Source organism: Babylonia areolata, chromosome 9, assembly GCF_041734735.1.
Source record: "Babylonia areolata isolate BAREFJ2019XMU chromosome 9, ASM4173473v1, whole genome shotgun sequence".
Lineage (NCBI taxonomy): Eukaryota > Metazoa > Mollusca > Gastropoda > Neogastropoda > Buccinidae > Babylonia > Babylonia areolata.
This window is the reverse complement of record NC_134884.1, coordinates 10,441,875-10,469,833: the sequence shown is the minus strand read 5'-3', so window position 1 is coordinate 10,469,833 and position 27,959 is coordinate 10,441,875. Positions and strand designations below refer to the sequence as shown.

Genomic DNA, 27,959 nt, shown 5'->3' with positions numbered 1-27,959 from the left:
GTGAATGTCTGCAGTCATGCGTTAATGGACTGGTATCTGCGTATGAGGGTAGAAAGCCAATACATGTCTCCAATCAAATGTCCCCTATGACTCAAGACCAATATCAAAATCAGACATATTCATATTCTCACAACCACATAGACAAACACCATCAAGTAAACAAATATATAACAAGATTTATTCACCAAAGAAAAGATCTTCAATCACATGTGTCAGTGTATAGATCCTACTACTTTGGTCTAGACAAAAAAACCAAACGTTATTCACTTCAAAACTTGTATTGATCCTAATATTCCGATCTCGGAAAAAAAAAATGTTATTCACTTCCAAATTCAAGTGATCAATGAAATTGCTATGTTTTTATCAACCACTACGTAAGTTAGTTACTGCCAACAACAAATTCTAATTGAAACACTGAAAGAAACAACATGAATAAAGAAAAACTAAACAAACAAAAAAAAGCAATAGCTGGCTGGCTGCTCTCTCCACTTTACCAACAACAAATGGAAAGAAAAATCAACAAAAAAGAATGTCATAATCTCTGTAACAATGATAAATAAAATATCATAATCTCTGTAACAATGATAAATAATTTTAGCAAATAAAATTCTCCATAAGTCATTATTTCATGTATATTTATGCATGTATATATATACATGAAACAATAAACTCACTGCTTGATAAAGAAGTCACTGAATAAACATCTTAAGCTGTATAAAAGAAGATATGTAAAGAAGATATATGCTGCAAGACTAGATTTTTCTTCAGAAGCTCCCCCCCTCCCCTCCCCTCTCATTTCAGTCCATCATTGTTCATTCCCTGTCTTGTCTCATGTCTCCACCATTCTGCTCTCCCCTTATTGCATCATCAAGCTGTCATATCTCTTGAGTTTTTACCATGACTTCTTTCTCTGTCATCTTCTGATTAAATCCATTCATCAAATCACAAAGAAATCTACAATAGTGATATCATTATACAATACAGATTTTTTTTTTTTTAATGACACACACTGACTTAACTTTACTGCGATTATGTCAAAAACAAAAACCAAACCAAAAAAAAAAAAAAAAAACACAAAAAAACCCCACCCATACCAAACAAAGTAAATTTTAAAAATTGCTGATTTTATCAATTTTGTGGTTCTGAATATGATCCTTATCTACCTTGGGTGTTGCTGTTCAGAAAGGCAACACACACAAAAAAAAAGACATTCACAAAATTAGACACTGAAGAAAGTTTTCTCACTCTGCTGTCAGTTCTAGGCCCTTTACATAACATTATTACCTAAAAGCAAGGTGCAGCAAGTAGCTTACTAATTAAAGATCAAACATAGACCAATTAAAGATCAAACATAGACTAATCAACTGTAACCATGCATTAAAACACATCATTTAAAAATGTGTAATCATTAATCATGTTCAGCATTTACTAAACACCCTGTGCTAAAGCAATGTTGCATCAAATCCCAGCAAGATCCCATTCAAACGCACACATGTGAGTGTACATGTGAGGGGATGTATGTTGGCCAGGTGAACGAGCTGAGGGGTGTGTGTGTGTGTTCAGGAATTAAGGTCAAGAAGAGAGAGAGAGAGAGAGAGATAGTTGGGGAAAGAGCAGCAGAAGGACAATCTTTTTCTTTCATGTCAGTAAGTGTTTGTATTTAAGTGTGGTTGTCAAAAGGCTTTTCCCATGAAGGTTATGATAAAAACCAGAAGAGCCACACACTCTTTAATGCAGTTTTTTACAACACATGAAAATCCCACTGGCGTGTGACTGTGCTGCTTCCTGAAACTTCTGCTAACCCCATATACGGCTTTGAAAACTCTTGATGAAAACCTTTTTAAACAAAATCAAAAACAAAAAAAAGTAACACACTCAAGCAGAAAATGTAAAGCACCAAAACAAATACTAACAAGGAGAAGTGGAAAATGAAATGACAGGTATGCATATAAAAATGAAACAGGGAAGAAAAAACACATTCTGCCAAGCTTTCTATGAAATCCTGTCTTGTATTCAAACCCTTATATGCTGCATCATTGAGAAGATCTATACTTTCAGTCCCAGTACCCGCTATGTCGTTCCATCGAGTCCCTCATTCTACACCACAGCTGAGCAAGATTTCCAGGCAGCCCCTCCCCCATCACTTGGTGACCTCGTGCATGGCCTTTGCCAGGTACCCCACATTCTTGGACGACAGACCGGCCACTGAGATACGTCCATCCTTGGTCAGGTACACAGAGAAGTCCTTGGTCAGTTTCTCCACCTGGCAAAACACACACACACACTTCAAGTGTCAGACAGGAGAAAAATAACAAAACAATAATAAAAATGATTAAAAGACAAAATGAAAACAAATCTATCAAAACATTGGGAAATATATATCAACACAGAAACACATATCAACACAATCTATCCTTTGAAGGCCAAATATAATCAACATCGACTTAAGTCTTTGGTCAAAACTGTTTCAATATTAGCCAGAACAATGGCCAAATGAACAACACTGACCAAACTACTAGTCAAACCACTGACACTGGCCAAACCACTGATACAAGCCAATTCACCGATGCAGGCAAAACCACTGACACTAACAAAATGATACTGGCCAAACCACTGAACCTGGCCAAACCAGTAGGAACACTGCATCTTGTGCAAGCATCCATCAGGCACACACACCCTGGCAAGCAGTCTTCACACCCAGGCACTGGGAATGGAAAGGGAGGGGAATGAGTCTCACCTGGTCAGGCTTGAGGCCGGTGAAGCAGAACATGCCAATCTGGTCTGTGATGTGCTGCCAGTTCTTGGTGGACCCCTCCTTGGCCAGTCCATCCCTCAGCTGAGTGCGCATCATGATGATGCGGTCAGCCATGCCCTTCACCTCCTTCAACCTGAACAACACATGGTTTGTTTGTTCAAAATCGCAGCAGACAATTCTTAATGGCAGGATTATGTAACAGCAGGATCTACAATGTACAAAGTGACAACAGGGTGTGGAATGTAGTGACAACAGGGTGCGGAATGTAGTAAGGTACAGCAGGGTGTATAATGTAGTGACAACAGGGTGCGGAATGTAGTAACAGCAGGGTGTGGAATGTAGTAAGGTACAGCAGGGTGTATAATGTAGTGACAACAGGGTGTGGAATGTAGTGACAACAGGGTGTGGAATGTAGTAACAACAGGGTGTGGAATGTAGTGACAACAGGGTGTGGAATGTAGTGACAACAGGGTGCGGAATGTAGTAACAGCAGGGTGTGGAATGTAGTAAGGTACAGGTGTGGAATGTAGTGACAACAGGGTGCGGAATGTAGTAACAGCAGGGTGTGGAATGTAGTAAGGTACAGCAGGGTGTATAATGTAGTGACAACAGGGTGTGGAATGTAGTAACAAAAGGGTTTGGAATGTAGTGACAACAGGGTGTGAAATGTAGCAACAGGGTGTGAAATGTAGTAAGTAACAGCAGGGTGTGGAATGCAGTGACAACAGGGTGTGGAATGTAGTGACAACAGGGTGTGGAATGTAGTGACAACAGGGTGTGGAATGTAGTAACAGCAGGGTGTGGAATGTAGTAAGGTACAGCAGAGTGTATAATGTAGTGACAACAGGGTGTGGAATGTAGTAACAAAAGGGTTTGGAATGTAGTGACAACAGGGTGTGAAATGTAGCAACAGGGTGTGAAATGTAGTAAGTAACAGCAGGGTGTGGAATGCAGTGACAACAGGGTGTGGAATGTAGTAAGTAACAGCAAGGTGTGAAATGTAGCAACAGGGTGTGAAATGTAGTAAGTAACAGCAGGGTGTGGAATGCAGTGACAACAGGGTGTGGAATGTAGTAAGTAACAGCAAGGTGTGAAATGTAGCAACAGGGTGTGGAATGTAGTCACAGCAGGGTGTGGAATGCAGTGACAACAGGGTGTGGAATGTAGTAACAGCAAGGTGTGAAATGTAGCAACAGGGTGTGGAATGTAGTCACAGCAGGGTGTGTAATGCAGTGACAACAGGGTGTGAAATGTAGTAAGTAACAGCAAGGTGTGAAATGTAGCAACAGGGTGTGGAATGTAGTAAGTAGCAGCAGGGTGTGAAGTGTAGTAACAGGGTGTGGAATGTAGTAACAACAGGGTGTGGATGTAGTAACAGCAGGGTGTAGAATGAATTAACAGCAGGATGTGAAATGTAGTACTTAAGGAACAGAAAGGTGTAGAATGTAATAACGACAGGGTGTAGAATGTAGTATTGACAGGGTGTAGTAACGACAGGGTGCAGAATGTAGTAATGACAGGATGTGGAATGTAGTAAGGAACAGCAGGGTGTAGAATGTAGTAACAGCAGGGTGTAGAATGTAGTAATAGCAGGATGTGGAATGTATAACAGCAGGGTGTAGAATGCAGTAACAGCAGGGTGTATGATGTAGTAAGGAACAGCAAGTGTGGAATGTAGTAACAGCAGGGTGTATGTATTAAGAAACAGCAGGGTGTGGAACACAGTAATAGCAGAGTGTATGATGTAGTAAGGTACAACAGGGTGTGGAATGTAGTAATAGCAGGGTGTGGGATGTAGTAAGGAACAGCAGGGTGTGGAATGTAGTAATAGCAGGGTGTGGGATGTAGTAAGGAACAGCAGGGTGTGAAATGTAGTAATAGCAGGGTGTGGGATGTAGTAAGGAACAGCAGGGTGTGGAACGTAGTAATAGCAGGGTGTGGGATGTAGTAAGGAACAGCAGGGTGTGGAACGTAGTAAAAGCAGGGTGTATTATGTAGTAAGGAACAGCAGAGTGTGGAATGTAGTAAAAGCAGGGTGTGGGATGTAGTAAGGAACAGCAGAGTGTGGAATGTAGTAACAGCAGGGTGTGGAATGTAGTAATAGCAGGGTTTGGTATGTAGTAAGGAACAGCAGGGTGTATGATGTAGTAAGGAACAGCAGGGTGTGGAATGTAGTAACAGCAGGGTGTATGATGTAGTACGGAACAGCAGGGTGTGGAACGTAGTAACAGCAATGTGTTTGTAGTAAGGAACAGCAGGGTGTGGAATGTAGTAACAGCAATGTGTTTGTAGTAAGGAACAGCAGGGTGTATGATGTAGTAGGGATCAGAAAGGTGTAGAATGTAGCAACAGCAGGGTATATGATGTAGTAAGGAACAACAGGGTGTGGAATGTAGTAATAACAGGGTGTATGATGTAGTAAGGAACAGCAGGGTGTGGAATGTAGTAACAGCAGGTTGTGGAATGTAGTAAGAAACAGCAGGGTGTATGATGTAGTAAGGAACAGCAGGGTGTGGAATGTAGTAACAGCAGGTTGTGGAATGTAGTAAGAAACAGCAGGGTGTATGATGTAGTAAGGAACAACAGACTGTGGAATGTAGTAACAGCAGGGTGTATGATGTAGTAAGAAACAGCAGAGTGTGGACTGTAGTAATAGCAGGGTGTAGAATGTAGTAATAGCATGGTGTATGATGTAGTAAGGAACAGCAGTGTGTGGAATGTAGTAAGGAATAGCTGGGTGTATGATGTAGTAAGGAACAGCATGGTGTAGAATGTCGTAACAGCAGGGTGTATGATGCAGTAAGGAACAGCAGGGTGTGGAATACAGTAACAACAGGGTCTGGAATATAACAGACTGACCCCCATCAACTGCCTCTTCTCCCTCAAGTCACTGGGGCTCTGCACATAGAAATGTTCATGAGATTCCTCCAGGTCTGTTGGTTGCGATAAAAAGCCTGAGTCTCTGCAAATGTTTTTCTTGTCCATTTTGTAATGTCGTCTATTGTTTTCTCTGTCATACAAACACCATATACTGACTGACCACTGTGAGCGGAGATCAGGCGTGTTCAGGATTTTTGCAGCGATGCGAGCCCCATGGACTGGGGGATTTGAGTACATAGGACGGATGAGGATCTTTATCTGAGACATCACACGGCTGGCTTCATCCACTGAGTCACACGTCACTGTGAAAGCACCAGCACGTTCACCTGAGAAAACAGACAAACACATAAAGGTCAACAGATGAAGTCAAGTCACTGTGAATGTGCCTGCAGGTTCACCTGAAAAGAAGATAAACACAAAAAACATAAATGTCAAGAGATATATAATATAGTTAAGTCTGTGTGAAAGCACCCAAATGTTCACCAAAAAAACCAAGACAAACATATAAAGGTCAAGAGATGTAATCAAGTCATTTGAAAGCACCCAATCCTTAATGTATGAAAAAGACATACAAATGAGTGTCAAGAGACTAGTCAAGTCTATGTGGAAGCACCCACATGTTTGCAAAAAACAACAACCAACAAACATAAAGGTCAAGAGATACTATGTGCAACTTACAGTTTCTCAAAAATCAGCATATATATCTTAGTAAATAAACATACTACAAAAAAAAAAAAGTTTAAGTAAAATGTAAGTTAAAGCCAGGTAACAGAAACAGCCATAAGAATATCACTGCTGACTTATTGCACCAATATCTAAAAACAATTTTCAAAGGACCTCTTCATTAATAAAAGACTTCTGCACAAACTGATAGACTTTTTTCTTTTTTGTGTGTGTGCACAGGAATGCTGTTCACTCTTGGGTCCCAATTCCTGGCTGTTTTGCCATCACCTGGCCAAAGCACCAAAAATCTGTGTGTGTGTGTGTGTGTGTGTGTGTGTGTGTGTGTGTGTGTGTGTTTGTGTCTGTATGTGTGTGTGTGTGTGTTTGTGTCTGTGTGCTAGCCACACACAAAAAAACATATATAGGCACAGAAATCACATGTGCTCACACACAAGTGCAGACCTATGCAGAGACCCACTCACACACACACATACAAGCATACACACACACTCACAAATGCAATCATACATATTCAAACACATACACACAAACGCACTCACTCATTCGATGACACACACTCAATCACAAGACATCATCACAACACAACACACATGCCCACACACACACACAATCACATCATCAAATCATATGCACACACACACACATCATCACAACATAACACACGAACACATGCATGCATGCATGCACACATACACACACAACACAACATAACACAACAAACACACACACACATGCTCCTCACCGTAGAGCCCCATGTTCTTGGCAAACGACTGTGCCAGCGCCACCTGGTGGCCATCCGCCACAAACTGCCGCACAGCAAAAGCGTCGCGATCAATGTCGCCACTGGCAAAGCCCTGGTAGGCCATGTCGAAAAAGGGGAAAAGCTTCTTGTCTTTGATAACCTTGCTCATCTCCGTCCACTGCTCTTTCTGTCAGCAAAACAACAGAACACAGTCACCACAATGCACTGAATCATTATACTGTGTGGAGTGTGGAGGGGTGGCCTAGTGGTAAAGCGTCTGCATTGGAAGTGAGAGAATCTAAGCGCAAGGGATCAAATCCAACACTTGCCAGACTGGTGGTCTGGATGGTGGTGTGTCCATCGAGATCGATGATGACCATCGTTGTCATCCAGATGGGGGATGGGGGGAGGGTGGTGGTGGGGTGGGGGGAAGGATGCTCATGAGTCTATCTGTGAGTGCGCAGATGGCTGAATAGTCCAATCTGCGCACGAAATGTTCGCTGACAGTTGGGGCAGACAAAGACAGGCATATCATTGTCAGGGAGCTTGTTTGCCCGTGACTTTCTGGCCTGCCTCTTCTGAACAGCTGCAGCAGTCCTGTTGGCCTCGCACAACTTGGCGCCTTTGTGCACAGCAGCGCGCCATTTGTTACGGTCCACTGCAGATTCCTCCCAGGAGTCAGGGTTGATATCAAACGCTTTAAGAGAGACTTTCAGAGTATCTCTGAAGCGCTTCTTCTGACCTCCGTGTGATCTCTTCCCTTGTTGCAGCTCGCCATAGAAGAGCCTTTTGGGCAGCCGATGGTCTGGCATGCGCACCACGTGTCCAGCCCAGCGAAGCTGGGACTGCATCAGGATGGTGAAGATGCTGGGAAGGGTGGCTTTTGCGAGCACCTCTGTGTCTGGGGTCCTGTCTTGCCACTTGATGTTCAGTAGCTTCCTGAGGCATGTTGTGTGGAAGTGGTTCAGCTTCTTGGCATGTCGTTGGTACACTGTCCAAGTTTCGCAGCCGTACAGTAGTGTGGGGAGAACTACTGCTCTGTAGACCTTTAGCTTGGTCTCAAGACTAATGCCTCTTCTGTTCCAGACATTTGCACTGAGTCTACCAAAAGTTGCACTTGCTCTTGCAATCCTGACATTCACTTCATCATCGATGGTCGCATTTCGTGACAGTGTGCTGCCAAGGTATGTGAACCGCTCCACCGCACTGAGTCTCTGACCGTTGACTGTGATGTTGGGCTCAACGTAGGGTTTCCCTGGGGCTGGCTGATGGAGAACTTCAGTTTTCCTCGTGCTGATGGTAAGGCCGAAGTTCCTGCTGGCAGTGGCAAACTTGTCGACGCTGAGTTGCATGTCAGCTTCAGATCCAGCGTTGACGGCACAGTCATCAGCAAACAAAAAGTCTCTGATGATGTCTGTCATGACCTTCGTTTTTGCTTGAAGCCTTCTGAGGTTAAACAGCTTGCCATCTGTTCGGTACTTTAGGCCGATTCCAACATCGCCATCTCTGAAGGCATCAGTAAGCATTGCAGAGAACATGAGGCTGAACAGCGTTGGAGCCAGGACGCAGCCTTGCTTGACACCATTTGTGACAGCAAAAGGAGCAGATGTTTCGCCATTGTCCTGGACTCGAGCCTGCATGCCTTCATGGAATTGGCTGACCAAGGAAATAAATTTCTGAGGGCATCCGTACTTGGCCATGATCTTCCACAGTCCCTCTCTACTCACGGTGTCAAAGGCCTTAGTGAGGTCGACATAGGTGGAGAACAGATCAGCATTTTGCTCCTGACATTTCTCTTGCAGCTGCCTTGCAGCAAACACCATGTCGGTGGTTCCGCGCTCTTTCCGGAATCCACATTGGCTCTCAGGCAAATGACCTTGGTCAAGGTATGCTGTGAGGCGGTTTAGTAGGATCCTGGCAAGTATCTTGCCTGCGATGGAGAGCAAGGAAATGCCCCGATGGTTATCACAGGCTTGCCGGTTCCCCTTTCGCTTGTACAAGTGAATGATAGATGCATCTTTGAAATCCTGGGGGATCGTCTCTTCTTTCAACATGAGTGAGTACAGCTGATGAAGCTTCTCAGTCAGAACAGTGCCTCCATCCTTGTAGACCTCTGCTGGTATGGAGTCTGAGCCAGGTGCTTTGCCACTGGATAGCAGACGGATTGCTTTCTGGGTCTCAAGAAGTGTTGGCGGATCATCCAGTGCTTCGTTGGTGGGGACTTGTGGGAGACGGTCTATGGCTTCATCATTTATGGAGGAAGGGCGATTTAAGACACTGTTGAAGTGCTCAGCCCATCGTTTGAGAATGTTCTCCTTCTCGGTGATCAAGGTATTCCCATCTGCACTGAGGAGGGGGGATGATCCTGAGGATGTGGGGCCGTAGACTTCTTTTAAGGCATCATAGAACCTCTTCATATCGTGCCTGTCAGCATATCCCTGGATCTCATCAGCTTTGTCACTCAGCCACTTATCCTGCATCTGGCGTAACTTTTGCTGAACAGTCCTGCGGATGGCATTGTACGCATCCTTTTTTGATGTGGACTTTGGGTTGCTCAGGTGGGCTTGATGCAGACGGCGTTTCTCATCCAGAAGCTGCTTGATTTCATCACAGTTTTCATCAAACCAGTCTTTGTGCTTTCTGGTCATGGGTCCCAGGGTCTCTGAAGCTGTACTATAGATCAGCTCACGCAGGGTCCTCCAGTCAGACTCCACATTCTGGTTGTTCAGAGAGGCGGATTCCAGACGATCTTCCAGCAGCTCCACAAAGGACTGTTTGATGGTGATGTTTTTCAGCTTAGCAATGTTGAGCCGTTTTGGAGCCTTCTGGCCTTGGGGGCGTCTCTTGGGCTGGATTCGAATATTCAGCTTCGAGACTACAAGGCGATGGTCTGTCCAACACTCGGCGCCGCACATGGTCTTTGTTACACGTACATCTTGCCTATCCCTTTTCCTGACGATGACATAATCGATGAGATGCCAATGCTTTGAGCGAGGGTGCATCCATGACGTCCTGTTACGGGTAGGGAGGCAGAAAACTGTGTTGGTTATCAGCAGTTCGTGCTCTGCACATGTCTGAAGCAAAAGCAATCCATTTGGGTTGCAGTGGCCCACACCGTGCTTTCCAATCACTCCATCCCAGGAGATGTAGTCAGAGCCAACTCTAGCATTGAAGTCCCCAAGAATGATGAGCTTGTCTGCTTTAGGGATGGCAGCAATGACAGAGTGAAGGTCCTCGTAGAACTTCGCCTTCACTTCATCCGGGTTGGTCATGGTTGGGGCGTAGGCACTGACAATGGTGAGGTGCTTCTGGCCAGATGCCAGTGGGAGTTTCATGGTCATAAGCCTATCGTCGACTCCCTTTGGGATTCCAGCTAGCTTGCTGACAAGTGCTGTTTTTACTGCAAAACCAACACCAGCCTCACGTCGCTCTTCGCTTCCTCGTCCACTCCAGAAGAAGGTGTAACCAGATCCCCGTTCACAGAGCTCGCCTTCGCCTGCAAGCCGAGTCTCACTCAAGGCTGCGATGTCGATATTGTATCTGGCGAGTTCGGATGCAACTAGTGCTGTTCTCCTTTGGGGTCTGTCCGCGTTATCTCTGTCCAGGAGAGTCCTTATGTTCCAAGCACCAATGGTGAGAGGAACGATCCTTGTTTTTTTCTTTTCTTTCTCTTTGTTTCGACCGCTGATGTAGGGTCCCCGCCAGCCGCGGTATGCTGGCCAGGGTGATATGGAGCAGGCAATTTTTAGGGCACCTTTTCTAGCCCCTTCCTCATGCCAGGGAGGTGAGCAGTGCATTCCTAAAGAGGGCTGCTCAGACGCTCAGACGGCTGCCGAGCTCCATCGCTGCTCCTGTCGACGAAGAACGACCCTATGGCCTGAGCCGCCTGCGTGCAGGTCTGCGGCTGCGACTGCCAGTGTACCCACACCTGTCGTTTCGTCGCTCGCCTGTCGCCACAGGACTTGGGGTGATGAAATGATGAAGGATGAAAGGTCATTTAGGATGACTGATGACTTGCGCGATGAGTTTGTTTAAAGTGAAGAGGAGTTGCGCAACGTCGACCTCACTCTCTCGTCCGGGTCCACCAATTTCCAGTGGCAAGACTAAGTCGAGACGACTGGAGGATGAGCACGGATGCAGTGGATGACCAAGATATCCTTTCGGTGTCTCATCTTGCTCTCTGCACTCCACAGTGCGTTGCTGTAACCGCCTTCCTCTCCGTTGAACCGATAGGTTTCTTCCACAGATTCTGCCGGATCCAGGCTTCGCATGCATGGGTAGACACACCCCGGGGGCCAACTGCGTGTGGCATGCACACAGCACGGTGGAGCTAGATGGCCGTCGGTGGCTCTCCTGAGCCGACGCCCTTTTATGGATCTCCATAAGGGTGTCTAGCCACCCGCCTCACCAGTCCCAGAAGGGAGTGGTGGGAGTGCCGGTTTAGTCGTCGGCAACCCGACCCTGAACAGGTTGTACTGGATTACAGGTTACCAGTAGCAGATCTAATGACCTGACTTGACAGGGTGGTCTGGATACTGGTCATTGGAATGACATGATAAACCATAGTCATGTGTGAAGTATGCACTTAGCCACTTAGCACACATAATAGAACCAACAACAACAAAAGGGTTGTCCCTGGAGGAATCCTGTAGAATAATCTACCTTTGACAAGAAAATAAGTACACTTCCAGGCAGAGGAGAAAAAAAGAAGAAAAAAGGTGGTTCACTGTAGTAATGTGTTCTCCCCAGGGAGTGCACCCGAAACTTCACACAAAGAAATCTCTAATGACAAAGAGTAACACACACACACACACACACACACACACACACACACACACAAATTGTATGATATCAAAGTGCTTTTTTTGTCATAACAGATTTCTCTATGAGAAATTTAGGCTCCTTTCTCTAGGGAGGGTGTCTCTTCACAGTGCACTGACAACCATTTTTTCCCCTCCTTTTTCCTGTGTGCACATGTATTTGTTTAACAATCAATGTCAGTTTTTATACAGAATTTCGCCAGGGACAACCCTTTTGTTGCCATGTGTTCTTTTACATCTGTTAAAAGCACATGCAACTCTGGTTTATCTTCTCATCCAAAAGACTAGCACTTAGACCAACACTCAACATCTAGTGGAAGGGGAAGTAAAAATCCTGGCCCATGCAAGGGAATCAAACTCCTAGATACTTACATCCTAGTTGGGTGCATTACCACTAAGCCATCACACCACGTTTTGACCAAACATTAATGCAGACCCCAACATCTTTTGGAAAGATACATCCAGACAAAGTGGAGGTTGTTCCACTTAACCCATTGCTGCCAGGAAAATAAAATTCAAGTAAAATTTATTTGCCAGGATTTTTTTTCATAAAAACAGGTCTATATTTTCAAATAATTCCGTGCGCTTTGTTATTGCAGATAGACTCAGAAAAAAAATTCTGAAAGGTAAATGAATAAAGATTACAAAAATAAGTTATGGTTTCTAATATTTTATTTTTCCAAAGACATGCAATTGTTTAGAAATCAGTTATGGCTGTTTTTTTTTTCCCAGATTTTCAACTTGTTCATCACAAACATTAGTTTGGTCATTGCATAGTAATATACTATTTTCTGGACAAATGGATAATAACTGTACACACAAATCATACTAGAACAACCACAATAAAAAAGAGAGACATGTGCACAGTTCATTGTGACTACTCTAAGTGATAACAAGATAGATGTGATTGTCGTCCTTTGAGTCAAATCAGTTTTCTTGAAAAAATAACCATGCCCATTAGTAAAGTCAGACCCAAGAACTGTTTCATTTCAAACACATTCTGATAGTCGGGAGTACTTTTCTGCCTGCCTGGGTTTGCCTGTACCTGTTGGAGTGTCTGCTGTGCATAATGGTTTCCACAATTCACTTAGTCATCCTGAAGATAATTCTACCACTTCAATTTCCCAGACCATACACTGGAAAGTGTAGGATTAAAAAAAAATATATTCTGCTTGCCTGTGACAGGCTGCAGCCAATTTCCTGGAAAGGAAATCTCTCCTGCCTGTACCAGCATGCAAGCTGCTAAATGTATATATATAAAAAAAAAGAAAAAAAAAGAAGAAAATTAAAAAAAATATATACAGTCTTACTTATCACCAAATCCTGCTTTAAAATACAAAAAAACAGGGAAAAGCGCCCAATTTCACCCATATTTTTTAGTGGCCAGCAAAATCATGTCCACCAGATCAGGTTGTTAGTATGGTTTTCATGGTTCATACAGGTCTTTTATCACCAATTTTTAAAAACCTTTAAAAACATAAAAGGCCAAAAAATTTCTCATGTAATGCATGGCATTATGAGTGCCTTCATTTCAGTTACAAAGATTCTTTTGGGACTGAGTTTTTATAAATTATTTTTTAACTTTAAGCTTCAATTTCAAGTGGATCATTTTGCAGCTTTGCTTCATCACTGACAGGAACAATGTCTGATGGTTTTGTTGTTTTTTTGTGATCAGTGTATCAGTAGTGGCCAAAATTTAAAATAGTGAAAAACCTGGATCACTCCTTTAAAGACCCCTTGGTTTTTTTTCAAATATTAATTCTTACAAAACTTTTAAAACCTGTATAAACCCTATTTTAGTTTCCAACAACAACGTCAGGATTCTGGATTGTGTAAGCTCTGAGAGACCTACCCCTATCTGCACTTTTCTCTCTGAAAGGACTGCAATGCCACGGCTGCCTTCTGTGTGAGAACTTGTCAGTCTACAATAACCAGAGGCAAAAGTCTCTGACATTATCAAACCAAATATCATTGTACACAAAGTCCCCAAAGACAGCATGACGTAAAAAGACAGATAAACAGTCTTTGAAGAGAGCATGACTAACATGCATATGTGCGCACACGCTAACACACAGATTGGGATATCTGCTTTCACTGTGCACCGAAAACAGAATCATTTATATGGACATACCAAAATCCAAATGAATAAATTTTTGGGAAATGTTTTAAATGAAAAATGTTACAAACAAAAAGTGGGATTTAAACCTAGGTAAACCCTGTATGAGTTATGAAATAATGAGGTGAAAAATTTTATGACAGAAAAAAACCTGGCAAACAACATCCATTAACTGTTAAAAAAAAAAAAAATCCAAAACAAATCAATAAGCCTCAGTTGAAAGGTATGGTGGTGTTTTTTTTTAAATGGTCTCTTTCATTCATCAGTAACTGTCAGGAAAAAAAAATCCCGTTTAATAATTGTCTTAATATCAGCTGTTTACAATCAATTAAAAAAAAAAAAAGCATGAAAAAAGAGAAAAAAACAATATGACAGCTACCCATCACAAATGTAACAAAAGAAAATATATTTCTTTTAAATATTTCAAAATATTTCATTAATTAAAAACAAAACAAAAAAAACCCCAGAGAATATCCAAACAAGATGGACAGACACATTATCATACTACAGAAAAATAATGAAGTGCATCTTAAACAAATGTAACTAAAAATATGCAATAGTACACTAATGAATACAGCTTTTTTTCCCTTTCTGTTTCTTTCTTTCTTTCTTTTTTTTAAGACAACTACTATAGTACAGAACAAGGAAAACAGGAGTTGACTGCTGGTGAGAATTTTTATTGTCTGAAAAAAAGCAAGATACTGACAGCAGCAGTGAAAAAAATACAAAGAATGTTATTTGTGGGACTGCCTGTGTTTGTTAGTGTGTTAGTATGTCCCTCTTTCTGGGGGGAGGCAGAAAATAATTTGAAAATTTTGTTTCCAATGTCAGAAATTTTCATTTAATGAAAAAATGGCAGTATCTGATATAAGCCCAAATCAAATATTATACCTTATTATTATTATTATTTCCTTTAATGAAAATTTTGTATCACTTGATATAGAACCAAATGAAATAGTATGCCTTATCATTCTAATGAGGGCTTGAAAGTGCCAATTGGTAAAGCACAACCAGGCATCAATACATATCTGAGAGAGCAAGACATTCTGATATATAATGAACAAATTTAAGCAAGTACATCAGAGATGCAGTACAATGAATGAAAGAAAAATGGTTTCCATCATATCTTAACTGATGTTTCATCAATAAGGCAACAGAACAACACATATGAAAAATAGAATGCTCACCCCATACACTCGTTTATATTTTCCCTAGTACTGCTAGCCATCATCTTTGCTGTAAACTCTAAAGTTGAAAATGCACTGAACCCATGTAGATGCACAAATATGTCATTTGTTTTATAAAGTGTTATGCAATGATAATGCCTATTACACTTTGATACATATATAACAACATTTATTTGAATATCTGTAAAAAAAATAAAAAAAAACAAATTTATGTAAATTAATCTAAATAGTCCAGGAAGAAGTATAAGCCAATCTTTAAAATCACATTCTATATGGTAATATTATTGTATGTTTTAATATTCAACAAATGTGATGAAATATTTGAGTTGAAAAACATGAATCTTTACTGATCTTTTTTCATCCTTTTTAAAAAAACAACAACCACGGATGGGTTAAAGAGAGGGGGGGTATGGTTTTCTTTGCGTCAGCAAGAACCAGGAGTATACAAGCCCCCTGAAGCAGAAGCATTCTTACTTATCTGAAGATCAAACACGAAAGTGGTCATTTTTGCTCATCAAAACTGTAAGCTGTCAAACAACAACAATAATAATGATAACAACAGTAATAAAAATCATAATCAATATAAAATTTGTACAGAGTGCTTTATATGAAAGAAAAAGTTACAAATTACATGAACCATACTGTACATACAGGTATATATACATATGTAGTAAAAGGTTCACCTCATCTTACACACTCATGTCTTGAAGGATTGGGATGTGTGGGGGCATTTTCATTTACTATTATGTCAACTGCCAAGTTTCCACGGAAAAACAGACACAACTCTCAAAAATAAAATGAATCAGTTTCAATCAATATATATTATAATATTTTTGCAACATCCTTTTCTAGGAGCCACACCCCACCCCACCCCCAACCCCCTATGTACCCTGGTGGTGTTGACATATTTCTTCATTTTACATCTTTCAGTAAGCTGGGATTTTTTGTTGCTGTACAAGTGGTATTTTGCAACATGCCCTTCTCACAGTATGCAGACGGTTGCTCACTATCTTTCCAAGTCAGCTGATATCTTTTTAGATCTACTATATATCTATACATACCAAAAATAAAATAATGTGCCTCCTGTGCACTTTGGTTTGATTCTTTTTAAAGAAACCTTTATGGACGAAAATAACAAATCATACAGGAGAAATACATAGACAGGGATGACGGAGAGGATAAGAGAGAGAAGTGTACATGTGTGTGAATGCATGTGTGTGTGTGCATGTGTGTGTGTGTCTGTATGCTTGTGTGCACAATAATTAATGAGAATTTTAATAAGTGCAAGAGTATCATACTCTTGTGTACATTTGTGTGCACACACACACATGAACACTCACCTTAGGATCCACACCTGTAGGGTTGTGGGCACAGGCGTGTAACACAATGACTGATCCTTCTGGCATTTTCTATGAAGACAACAAAAAAACACCACCACCACCATCAACAAAAAATGAATGAGCCATTATACACATGGAAGTTTACCAACAAAGCCTTAAGAAGGCTTACAGACTGTTCAACAACAACAAAAGGATGGTGAGTGAGGGGAGGTAAGTGAAGCGGGGCTTGGGGCCTGGATGTAGCGAGTACACTGATATAGCCAGGTTCGCTGACAACAGAGAGAATTACTGACTTAAAAATATGCCTGAATTGAACACAAGAAACTGAAAACAAAACCTGCATATCATATATAACTATGTTGATGTGCAACGATAATGAACAGTGGATGCAAGAAGATGATCCACAAGACATTGCTTGAAGCACAACAGTGTGCAAACACTTGTCAGTCAATTACTACCTCCAACGAATGCACATATTTAGCCATAAACCATTTTAGTACTTAAGACTAAGGGCAGCGTTCAATTCTCTGGCAACAATACTGAGCTTTTAAGGTGCTGCTGCTGCATCATGCATTTTGCCCCATTTTTCGAAAACTATCACTTTAGAGGAAAAAAAAGAAAAGAAAAAAAGAAATAAAAGGCTTCACTCACTGAAATATCTTCCATGGCGCCTTTGAAGTCAAAACCACATGTGCTTGGATCGTAGTAGCGGTACGGTTTGACCTGTAAGCCGGCATGTCTGAAAATGCAAACACTTTAAAGCTATAATGTGTTACTTGTCAAGTTCCCTTTCTCATTCACACTATCTATATGTTGTTTTTTGCTGTTTTTTGTTGTTGTTTATAATCTAGTGCAACAAGCTCTTTCCACCATTTCCAAGTAAATATTTTGCATCCTTTCATGAATATTCCATGACTTAAAACTTATGTTACCCCATCCTTTACACATTATACCTTCCATCATTTCAAACACATACTTTCCATCCTTTCAGAAATTTCCCTTCCCCCCAGTTTCCATCAATTGATATCCCTCTTCCAAATCAGTAGTTTCCTCCCTCTACACAGTAACAATCTCAGTTTCTCGGATCATGACGTTAATCGTAATCAACAAACATATTTCAATTTTTCTCTATATATACACACTTCAAAATTCCCTGGGGGGAGAGATGTAGAGATGTGGGAAAATCTGCAGTGTCAACAACAACAAAATTCTACAACACTCTTGATCTGCAGCCATATCTATATTTGTGATGAATGGCTGTACTGCTACGGAGGAAGACAGGAAACAGATGTTCAGTATAAATTATGTTCCCAATCATCAAGTGTCACTCAGCAAAAAGTTGATGGTGCATGATAGGAACTGTGACAAACTGGACAGGTGGGATGGAGGGAAGGAGTAGTGCAGTATTCTACACCTAACTTCATCTCCTTGACCTCTTGGGGAGCAGAGAGACAGATGTGAAATGTTTAATTCAGATTTGGTCTAGGCTCCAAACCCCATACACCAATCACACAAGTGAATCTTGTAAAAGGACAAAGACTTATCAATAATATTGTTTTTTTTGTTTTGTTTTTAAATTCACATTTCTTTTGTAATTCAAAACTATAACCATAAATAAATGTTTTAGAGCTCTGTAAACGTAGAAGACCAGATTGGATAAAACAATCTAGTTTCTGGAGGGCATAAGAAAATCAAATTTAAAGTGACATGGACTGACAGCCGATTAAAGAAAAGTGACTGGCTTCCTGTGAGTACATGTATCTGCAAAATTAATCACCCTTCCAGATGTTTCCTGCCTGTCACTGTCTCTCTCCCTTTCTCCTTCTCTAGCTTTCTTCACATGCATGAAGATCAATTTTTGAATTTCATTGAAGCATTTACCCTTGTCATGATATTTGTGTACTTTGTGTGAGTCTGTGTGTTGCGTATGTGTTTGTCAGTGTGTAAGAGAGAGAAAGAATGGGGACAGGAGAGAGGGATGGTTTCAGTTTACTGTGAAGGTGGTATTATAATTTATTCTTTGTCATATGCAGAAATACCTGTGTACACCTAGGAGTTTATGTGACTGATAGCTTTCAATTCATATATCTGATTTTATGTTAGTAATTATCAAGTCCCTCCCTCCCTCCACCCATGGCCTCTTGCTGTTATTTCCAATTAACTTTTTTTCCTTCTTTTTTTGCTTTTCAAGTGTGGTACATTTATTCAACTTTCAGTTTTGGAGTGGTGTGCAAGGATGAGTGAATGAGCAACACAGCAATTTCCTGTGCTTTTTAACAGTGATACAATTACATATCTTTGTTGCTCTTTATCTTTCATCATATTAATCTTTTATTATCATTTGATATATTCCCATGTGATATACATTTTATGAATTATTCATTTTATATAGCATGAAATTCTTAAGAAAACAACCTTCTTTAGGAGGATGAAAGGAAAGGGGGAAACAACAACAACATTTATTGTAAAGAAAACTCTTTCCTCCAAAGACTATTTCTCAACTATACTCTTTTTATGGCTGGAGTCTTCCATTCCATGTAACATTGCATGAAATTCTAAAGAAAAGAACCTTCTTTGGAAGGATGAAAAGAAAAAGGAATAACCCAACACTTTTTGTTGGAACCTCTTTCCTCCAAGTTTGGAAAAGAGTATGCTATTGTTATGTCTTCAGTCTTCCATTATGTGGAACACTGCACACCTTTGTGACTTACTTTAGACCTATACCCCTTCTAAATCTTTACACATGATTCTAGAATGCTAAGAGTTTGCAGAATAAACCAAAAATTCCTGTCTTAGCCAGTGGTATGGAACAAACTGCCCTTCTCAATTTATCAATTTATCCCCAGTTCAGTTCAAAAAGTCTCTAAAAAAGCACCTTTTCCACTCTGCCAACCATCTTGACTCATGGGCTTCTGCTGGTCATGTATGTATGTCTGCATGTGTGTGTGTGTGTGTATGTGTACATGTGCATGTGTGATTTTGTGTGTATGCACTCGCTTGTTCATAAAAGATGAACTTCATGCATGTATGTTCATGTATGTATAACTTTGTGTTGTGAATGCCACAAGCTCCTTGCCTGGGAGGTGTAAGAGTCAATCTGCATAAACATCATTATTATTATTCTCAACATTTGAAGCACTGAATTTACTTGAAGATGGGAGTGTGGTTTCCCCAGGATGGAGTTGGGATCCAGAAGTCCTTGCTCTTCGAATACCACTTTGCCTGAAATCACACAAACAACCCCAGCAACTTTGTATTGAGCTCTGTATCAAAATAAAAAAAAAAAAAAAAAAAAAACCCAAGTTTTGGTTTTTATTCCGGCTGATGTATGAGAAACATATGCTCACACAAGCAGTCTCCACTCTAAGGGGATGCTCGCTGCTTGCTCAGTCTGTGACAGATGAACCCAGGTGTGGCTGTATGGGGGACTCAAAGTGAGCAGTGTGGGAGGAAAGCCACTGAAATGGTACAGTAGGAAGGACAGACAGAAACAAGAGAAAAAAAACTGAAGAAAAATGCTCACAATTTCATTGTTTCTTGTGCTTGTAAAGGTTCATGCACAGACACACAAACACAGGTAAATATCAGTGCAGATACACACAAACATAGGTAAATACAGGTACAATGATACATGCAAGATTCTACAATAGAAAATAACAAAACATACTTTTTTCAGCACTGTAACTGTAATTTTTATTTTTATTTTAGTCAAACTTAAAATGATATAGTTATAATTTCAAACCACCACAATTTGTCTCTTTACTGTATATGTGCATGTTTGTATGCATACGTCATCTCTGTATTGACAGAAATGGTTTTGTTTCAAAAGCTGATCAAGATGGTTTTGATACAATGGAAACCTGTCACAGTGTCAGTGGGTCTACACTTCAACAGGGAGCACTAGGGTAAAAAAAACAACAACAGCATAATTTATATTAACACCATGAGATTTTACTTCTGAAATATCAATTTAAAAAATACAAGAACCACTGACAATACATTGTGCCAGAATAATTTGCTGACAGTATTACAAGTAACCCCCCTTTAATCAAGCAGATGCCACAAGACAGATGTTCAGAATAATTATCATAATAGCAACAATAATAATAATGAGAATTGAAATATCACCTATGACCCACACTGGAAAATATGCAGTGCTATGACCCAAAATGGAAAATATGAATGCACTTCAAGGTCAACATACACACACACACACAAGTACCAGAACCCTCCACATGCATATTCCTACAGAGAACATTATAACAATCTATATGCATGTTTAAGATCTTACTACACATGCTGTGTTTGGTAGTTTATGGAAACATGAACATACCCAGCATGCACATCCCTGAAAGTGGCATATGGCTGCATAAACAGCACAGTAAAAATGACAATAGATGTATTATCCCACTTGTAGAAACAAATGAACGTGGAAGTTGCAACCCACAAACAGAGAAGAAAAAAACATCACCCAAGCTCCTTCACAATAACCACAGTCTCAAAAAAATCTTGAACACTAATATAAAATATCAACAAGCAACAAAAATCAAACAAACAAACAAAAAACCCCACAATATTTACATCAAAACTTGAATAACAAGTATGAAAACTTCAGACTACATTCATGCATGCTACACTGCAGAACAAAATCTCAGGCTTACAAAGAATGAAGCTCCAATGCGTAGGGATCCAGTACCCGAAATACCCTGTGTTGTGCAGTTCTGAAAACCAAAAAAGAAAAGAATTCTTACCAACGTTTCACAGAAAATGACAACACAACCTTATAATATACAAATGTATCAGCCTGAAATACTCAGTATACTAGTAAACAAGAAACAAAACTCATTTGAAATGCGCAAATGAATGTTTTCTTGACTCACTTCTGTAAACAAATAAACTTAAATAATCAAGATATATATAATTTTTTTTTTTTTTTTTTTAAATTGATTTAACCCCTAGGCTGCCTATATGACGAGATAACTCGTCATGGAAAGCATGTATGCTTCGCTGCCACAATGACGAGATAACTCGTCATCGAAATATTCTGACTTTTCCCTGCTTTGCATTCAGTTCGTTGACAAAAATGCTGGTAGCTTTAGCTTGGGGAATCTTTCTAGATTCTATTCATAGCTAGAAACACCATCTGCGTCATAAGGCAGTCCTTTATTTGAACGTTTTGGTTGGGTTACTGGCCGCAGTCTTTGCCTGGCTCCTCTCCTCGCTCACTCAACGAAATGTCAGACTGACTCCGTGCTCAAGACATGCGCTCGTGGTGAACTAAATCAACCAAGATTACTTTCTTTAGCTGATGCTCAGAAAGAATTGGAGCATAAATTCGAAGGAGAAGACAGTGGTGAACATTTATAGAACGATTTGATAGAAAATAAAGGGAGCAATCAAGAGAGTGGCCAAGATGCGACTATCAGTGAGTGATGCCGGCTGTTCAACTCTAGCAGACGACAGGTCACCGAATTTTTAGCAGGACGCCGTATGAGCTATTTTCTTGGCACTCAGCCAACGCGGTCTGATGAGAACTGGATGAAGTGACCGTGTGAGAGGGGTGAAGAGGAGGGGGGGGTGGAGACTGAGGGGGCGTGGCCTCACATCCATATTATCACTTGCAGAAGTCACAATGCATCTATTTCTTTTTCAGTTTTTTATATTGTGGTTGTTCTAGTATGATTTTGTGTGTGCAGATGTCCATTTGTCCAGAAAATGATATTTTTGTGCAAATTACCTGACTAATGTTTGTAATGAACAAGTTGAAAATGTGACAAAAAACAAACCACTGATTTCAAAACAACAGCATGTCACTTAAAATATATAAAATGGGAAAACATCATGTGTTTTGTATTCTTTATTCATTTCCCTTTCAGAAAATGTATACTTTTATGGGTCTTTCTCCAATAACAAAGAGCACAGAATTTTTGGAAAATTTATACCCGTTTTTTGTGAAAAAACCCTGGCAAATAGATTTCACTTAAATCTTATTTTCCTGGCAGCGAAAGGGTTAAACTGTGTTACTACCTCAATTACAGTAATCAATTTATCTTAAAAAAATAAAATTTAGAAAACACCACAAGTTTAAATATCAATTTTGGTTGAATGACGTCAGATACCTCATAGCGCTATAAGCAAATCTACTAGCTCCCAAACTGATCATGCATGGTTCGATCCCACCTTTTTTTTCTCCCAAGCTTATCAATATTAAATACAGGACACATACTTTAAAGATTTCTTAGATCACTTTTTTCTCTCATGATTCCTTTACTGGATGAAGTATGTTTCACAAGTGTCTTGAATGCCTTGCCTCTTGTATTTCAGTTTGAATCAGTCAGAATGGCATGTGTTTTCTTACCTAGTTACTGTGATGCAGATTGTAATGAATGGCCATGTTTTTAAAGTGACTGAGCTTTACATGAGCCAAAAACACATACCTGTGAATTTACAAACAATTAAGTTCTATCTTATCTTAATAAACTCAACTCACCAAACTGTTCTTGAGGACTGGACTGTCAGCTCCAAAAGCCAGCTCAGCAGCTGCCTTGGTGAAATCAGGGACCCCTGTGATGCCGGCATATTCTTTGTCCATGTTGGCTTCCAAGATAGCTTTCTCCGCCTGACAACACAGTGCATTCCACATCCAAAATGAGCAATCACACAGAACAACCACATCCAAAATGAGCAACCACACAGAACAAACCACATCCAAAATGAGCAATCACACAGAACAACCACATCCAAAATGAGCAATCACACTGAACAACCACATCCAAAATGAGCAACCACACAGAACAAACCACGTACATCCAAAGTGAGCAATCACACAGAACATACCATGTCCAAAATGAGCAATCACACAGAACAAACCACATCCAAAATGAGCAATCACACAGACCGTAGCAAACCCAAATAAAACAATCACGCAGAACATACCAAACCCAAAATAAGCAACCACTTCCAAAATGAGCAATCAATTGTTCTAAGAGTAAGACCTTTGATGTTTATGTAAATGCAGCATTGCAAAAGCAGAAAAACAAAACAATCGCAGCCCTCCCCACCCAAACAAACTACCCTCCACCCACCTCCCTGACATACACAATTATGAACCTTGAAGAAACTGATAAGGTCATGTAGCCAAAACAGGGACACACATGTGTAACTTCAAGAAATATGTCACTCAGAATGCCAGTAAACAAATGGAGCACTGTGCCTACACGCTGAGCAATGGCATGTGCACAAAAATGCAAATGTACATTGATACTGGGGCAAATAATAGATATGTCTGACCTAGAACCTGCTCTGGAATGCTTCCATATGTGTGTGTGTGTGTGTGTGTGTGTGTGTGTGTGTGTGAGTGTGCGTGTATTATTGTATACATATATATATATATATATGTGTGTGTGTGTGTGTGTGTGTGTGTATAAAAGTGCACAGTAGATGTATATCATACACGCGTATGTATGCATGGTGTTAACATGCATGTGCATGTGCGTGTGTGTTTGTAAATGTGCACAGCAGATGTGTACATATATATGTGTGTGTGGTGTGTGCATGCATGTGCATATATATATCCTTCTGTGTGTGTGTGTGTTTGCGTGTATGTGAGCACAGTAAAAGTGTATTTATATGTGCATGCATACTTGTGTGTATTTGGGTGTGTGTATGCGCATGAATGTGCACAATAAGTGTGTCTGCGTGTGTGCAGGCAGATATTGTATTCATGTGTTGGTGTGAGAGCCTGGTGTGTGACACAAACAAAATCAATACCTAAACGGCAAAAGCTTCACCAAACCTGACATGAAAAGAAAAAGAAAGGAAAGACAATCTGAACATCAACCAAGTCATGACCGGAAAATAGCATTCAATACCCAACAGGAAAATAATTCATTTTAAAAATTTTTGCCATGGTCACTCTAAATCTAAAACTGCACATTCTAGTCAACTATGCATTGCTGCACATATATACAAAGGCAGACTGAAGCCCTAATATACTATTTTCATTCTTCTTACTTTGTCGTAGAATTTTTTCTAGCAACCTGTGGACCTGCTCAGTGAAAATGCAATGCTTCCTTTCCATTTTCAAAGATTCAAGGACACATCTTGAAACGTGTTATGAGAAGCCCTAGTTTCTCACCTTCAGCACTGATGGCAAGACGTAAGGTTTCCCATTGTCATCACGGTAAGCACCCACTCCAAGGTTGATCTTGTTTGGGTTTGTGTCCCGTTTGAAGGCCTCCGTCACCCCCAGGATGGCGTCTGGAGGCCCCATCTCCACATTGGGCCACCATGCTCTGAACACAACCAGCCCACAGATACAAAATGTTCAATGGGTTTTACAGCAGTGTTTGTATTCTACCAACAAGAAAGAAAGATGAGCAGCCTTTGTTTCACTGTTAGTATACCGGTTACATAAATTTATGCTTGAAAATCAAATAATACGCTACATATACAGAGAGAGAGAGAGAGAGAGAGAGAGAGAGAGAGAGAGAGAGAGAGAGAGAGATGCAATACACATATTAAAATTTGTAAATCAAGCAGAACATGCACAGTTTCTTTTCATAAAATACTATTGTTCTTGGCATTCGTTGGTCACTACTCAATTTTTCTTTGAAGGTAAGATGGCAAGTTTATTGCTTTGTTTTTTTCTGGCACATTCAAATAAGTGCTTCTATGTATCCATACTTTAGTTTAAAATTCTTCTGTACACACTCAGTCTTGAGTACTGTATTCTTGTCTGATAATGACATAGTAAGAGACTAGAAAAGTTGGTTAATGATATGAAAAATACAGTCAAAACGATGCAAACTCAGAAAATGCATCAAGATGTGCAAAAATATTGTCATTATATAAGAATGAAATGGTCTGGTAATAATTCTGGATATCAATTTCTGATTATGGTTTTATGTGAAGTAGGCGTAATAAATTCATTTTGTAGTTTTCCACTTAACATCACAGACATGTTTTGATGATTCTGTCTCAGTAAACTGACAACTGAACAAAAATGATCAAGAACACAAAATAATTTCTGGAAAGCATGCGCACACACACAAAGGCAGCCAGCATGGTCACACTCGTCACACATACATTTTCACACAAACAAAACAAGTGTGTCGGCTCCAAGTCATATACACTAGAAACGGAAGGACAGAATTGTAGAGAAAAGAAGTTCACACATGATACATAAACCATGCCAAAAGGATGTGTGTGTTAATAATGGAAGATGTCCACAGAACTATGTGTCAATAGCACTTTGTTATGTACCTTCATCACAACATGCTACTATGTTTTATTTTCTCGTCTGTATAATTTATCTCTTCAAACTGCAAAGGTAAGGTTAGTATAATTACAAGTAATACAACTGTTGCCATTGTCAAACACACCATTTTATTTCATCTCTCTCTCTCTCTCAGACACACACACACACACCTCTGCAATATCACAAAATAAATTCAAATGATAACATCGTACATTTGTAGCACACAGATAACCTTACAACCCATCCCATGCATCCCTAGCACCCTCCTCTCCAAACACACCTACACCAATGCAGAGTCTGTAATAGTGTAAACGATGCACGGACATAAAGTTCTGTGTGTGTGTGTGTGTGTGTGTGTGTGTGTGTGCGTGTCTGTACGTGTGTGCGCATGTGTGTGTGTGTGTGTGTGTGTGTGTGAGGGAAAAAGAGAGAGAGAGGGAGGCAGAGCACTTACTGGGCTGACAGTTTGCACTGTGGTCCTTTTCACTTCTTCTCCCCATTCCAGTTGTACTTTATTCAATTCACTCACATTAGACAACTATTTCTTTTTCACATGTAAACACTTGCCTGTTTGCTTGTACCTGCTGTATACTGTTTCTGTTAAATAGTCAGAAGCCATTACACATGTATTCTACATGTTTGCTAACTGAGAAATGTCCATCAGCTTAATAAATCAAAGCTCTCCGAGTGTTTAAGTTACTCAGATAGCAGTGGCCTGCTGGCATAGTGACATCAATAAACTGCATCTTTCACCATTCAAGCTTTTCCCTGAAAATCAGGCAGAATGGGAATTAAAGATTACCATTTTGCTGTTATTGCCAGGATACGACTGGATGCAGTCATATCTGGAATTGTCTGAAAATCTGTGTCATTTTCGGAAATGACTGCTTTCCCAAACTGACTGTTAGAAACACAGTTAGGAAAACACTGAAATAGCAGGGGGAAAAATTCAATGCCCTTCTAGCTCAGCAATGTCATCAGTAAACAAGCCTCTTCTGATGGATAAATAATAAGCACAGAACTATACTGTAAATTAAAAAATAATAATAATAATAATAAAAATAAATAAATAAAGGGGATGGGAGGGGGTGGGCGTTGGGGGACTTATGAGTAATAAGATATCCCAATCTCACTCAATAGTAACTGAATTTGATTTCCATACAACCTGAAAAAAAAAGCTTTATGTATGATTAAAGTATTCCTTCCTCCACAACTCTCAGATTCTGACACCCCTCTCCCCACCTCTCCTTACTTCTGTGAGAGAACAAAGGAAGATGCACAGGGGTGCAAACTGCACTCCAGTATTTTCAGACTGATAGCTGCACTAGGCTATTGCCATGCAGCGCTACTGGCACACTGCATTATTACCATAATAAAACAGAAAACAGTAATAACAATAATGATGATGATGATTAGGCTAAAATCATCATAATCATCATGAATACTCATTTTCGTGCATTTTCTCAAACTGACCTTAAAGTAAATTCAGTGTTTTAGTTTTACATGTACATATAATTTATATATTTTATATAATATACCTCATTAACTATAAATACCGAAATAGTGCTGTTGAACTTAGTACTAACGACACGCTGTGCAATCGGAAGAAACCATTCCAAAATATGTACTGACCATAAAATATTTCAATATTACAAATTGATTTTGTGATCAATGACCTTTACCGTTAGAACCCACCTAACCTCGACTGACCTCAGTTCAACTTCAGACATCTTGATTGACGATCACTGAATACCCTGCTTTAAAGACAGCCGGAAAGCAATTATTGTCAACCACTTGTGAACTAATGTTGAGCTTTTAAGTTAATTTTATGTGTCACAGACTGACAATGTCATATCTATAGACTATGTACTGACTTATCACCGAGTGTCTTCATGTCAACCATGGAAGTCTGAAAAGTGGAAGTACGCAGACAAAAGTTGCAAAAGAGCACGCGTTCGCATGGCAGAACTACACAAAAAATGTCTCCAGTTCAACGAAACTAAAAATTTCCAAACGTACACATTTCGGCTGTGGACAAAGCTGACCGGTGCATTGTTCGAAAGCAGTCGAACGTATGTTCCGCAGGAGCGCAGGGCTTGCACAGCCATCTTGCCGGCTTCAGATTCAAGGTCACACTCACAGAGAGTCAAGGGATACGACTCTCACTCGGACGAAG

At 40.3% G+C, this 27,959-nt stretch overlaps 1 protein-coding gene across 1 annotated transcript; it reads right to left on the bottom strand.

Moving 5' to 3' along the window:
- Positions 1–156: 156 nt before the first annotated feature.
- Positions 157–27,959, bottom strand: LOC143286049 (aspartate aminotransferase, mitochondrial-like). Its single transcript, XM_076593585.1, has 11 exons — positions 27,803–27,959; positions 24,662–24,818; positions 23,015–23,143; positions 21,186–21,245; positions 19,673–19,746; positions 17,176–17,263; positions 16,525–16,593; positions 7,062–7,248; positions 5,796–5,961; positions 2,738–2,888; positions 157–2,263 (listed from the first exon to the last, which is right to left on the bottom strand). The coding sequence occupies exons 1-11, from the start codon at positions 27,889–27,891 to the stop codon at positions 2,141–2,143; spliced, it is 1,293 nt and encodes a 430-aa protein (XP_076449700.1). The 5' UTR covers positions 27,892–27,959; the 3' UTR covers positions 157–2,140.

What these genes read in the sequence shown, in the direction of transcription:
- LOC143286049 (XM_076593585.1), bottom strand. Translation starts at nt 27,891, where the DNA reads ATGGCTGTGCAAGCCCTGCGCTCCTGCGGAACATACGTTCGACTGCTT. An exon ending in TCTTGCCATCAGTGCTGAAG is followed by an intron (nt 23,144 to 24,661) that starts GTGAGAAACTAG and finishes CTGTGTTGTCAG; the next exon opens with GCGGAGAAAGCTATCTTGGA. An exon ending in CAGTCCTCAAGAACAGTTTG is followed by an intron (nt 21,246 to 23,014) that starts GTGAGTTGAGTT and finishes TTTGGTTTTCAG; the next exon opens with AACTGCACAACACAGGGTAT.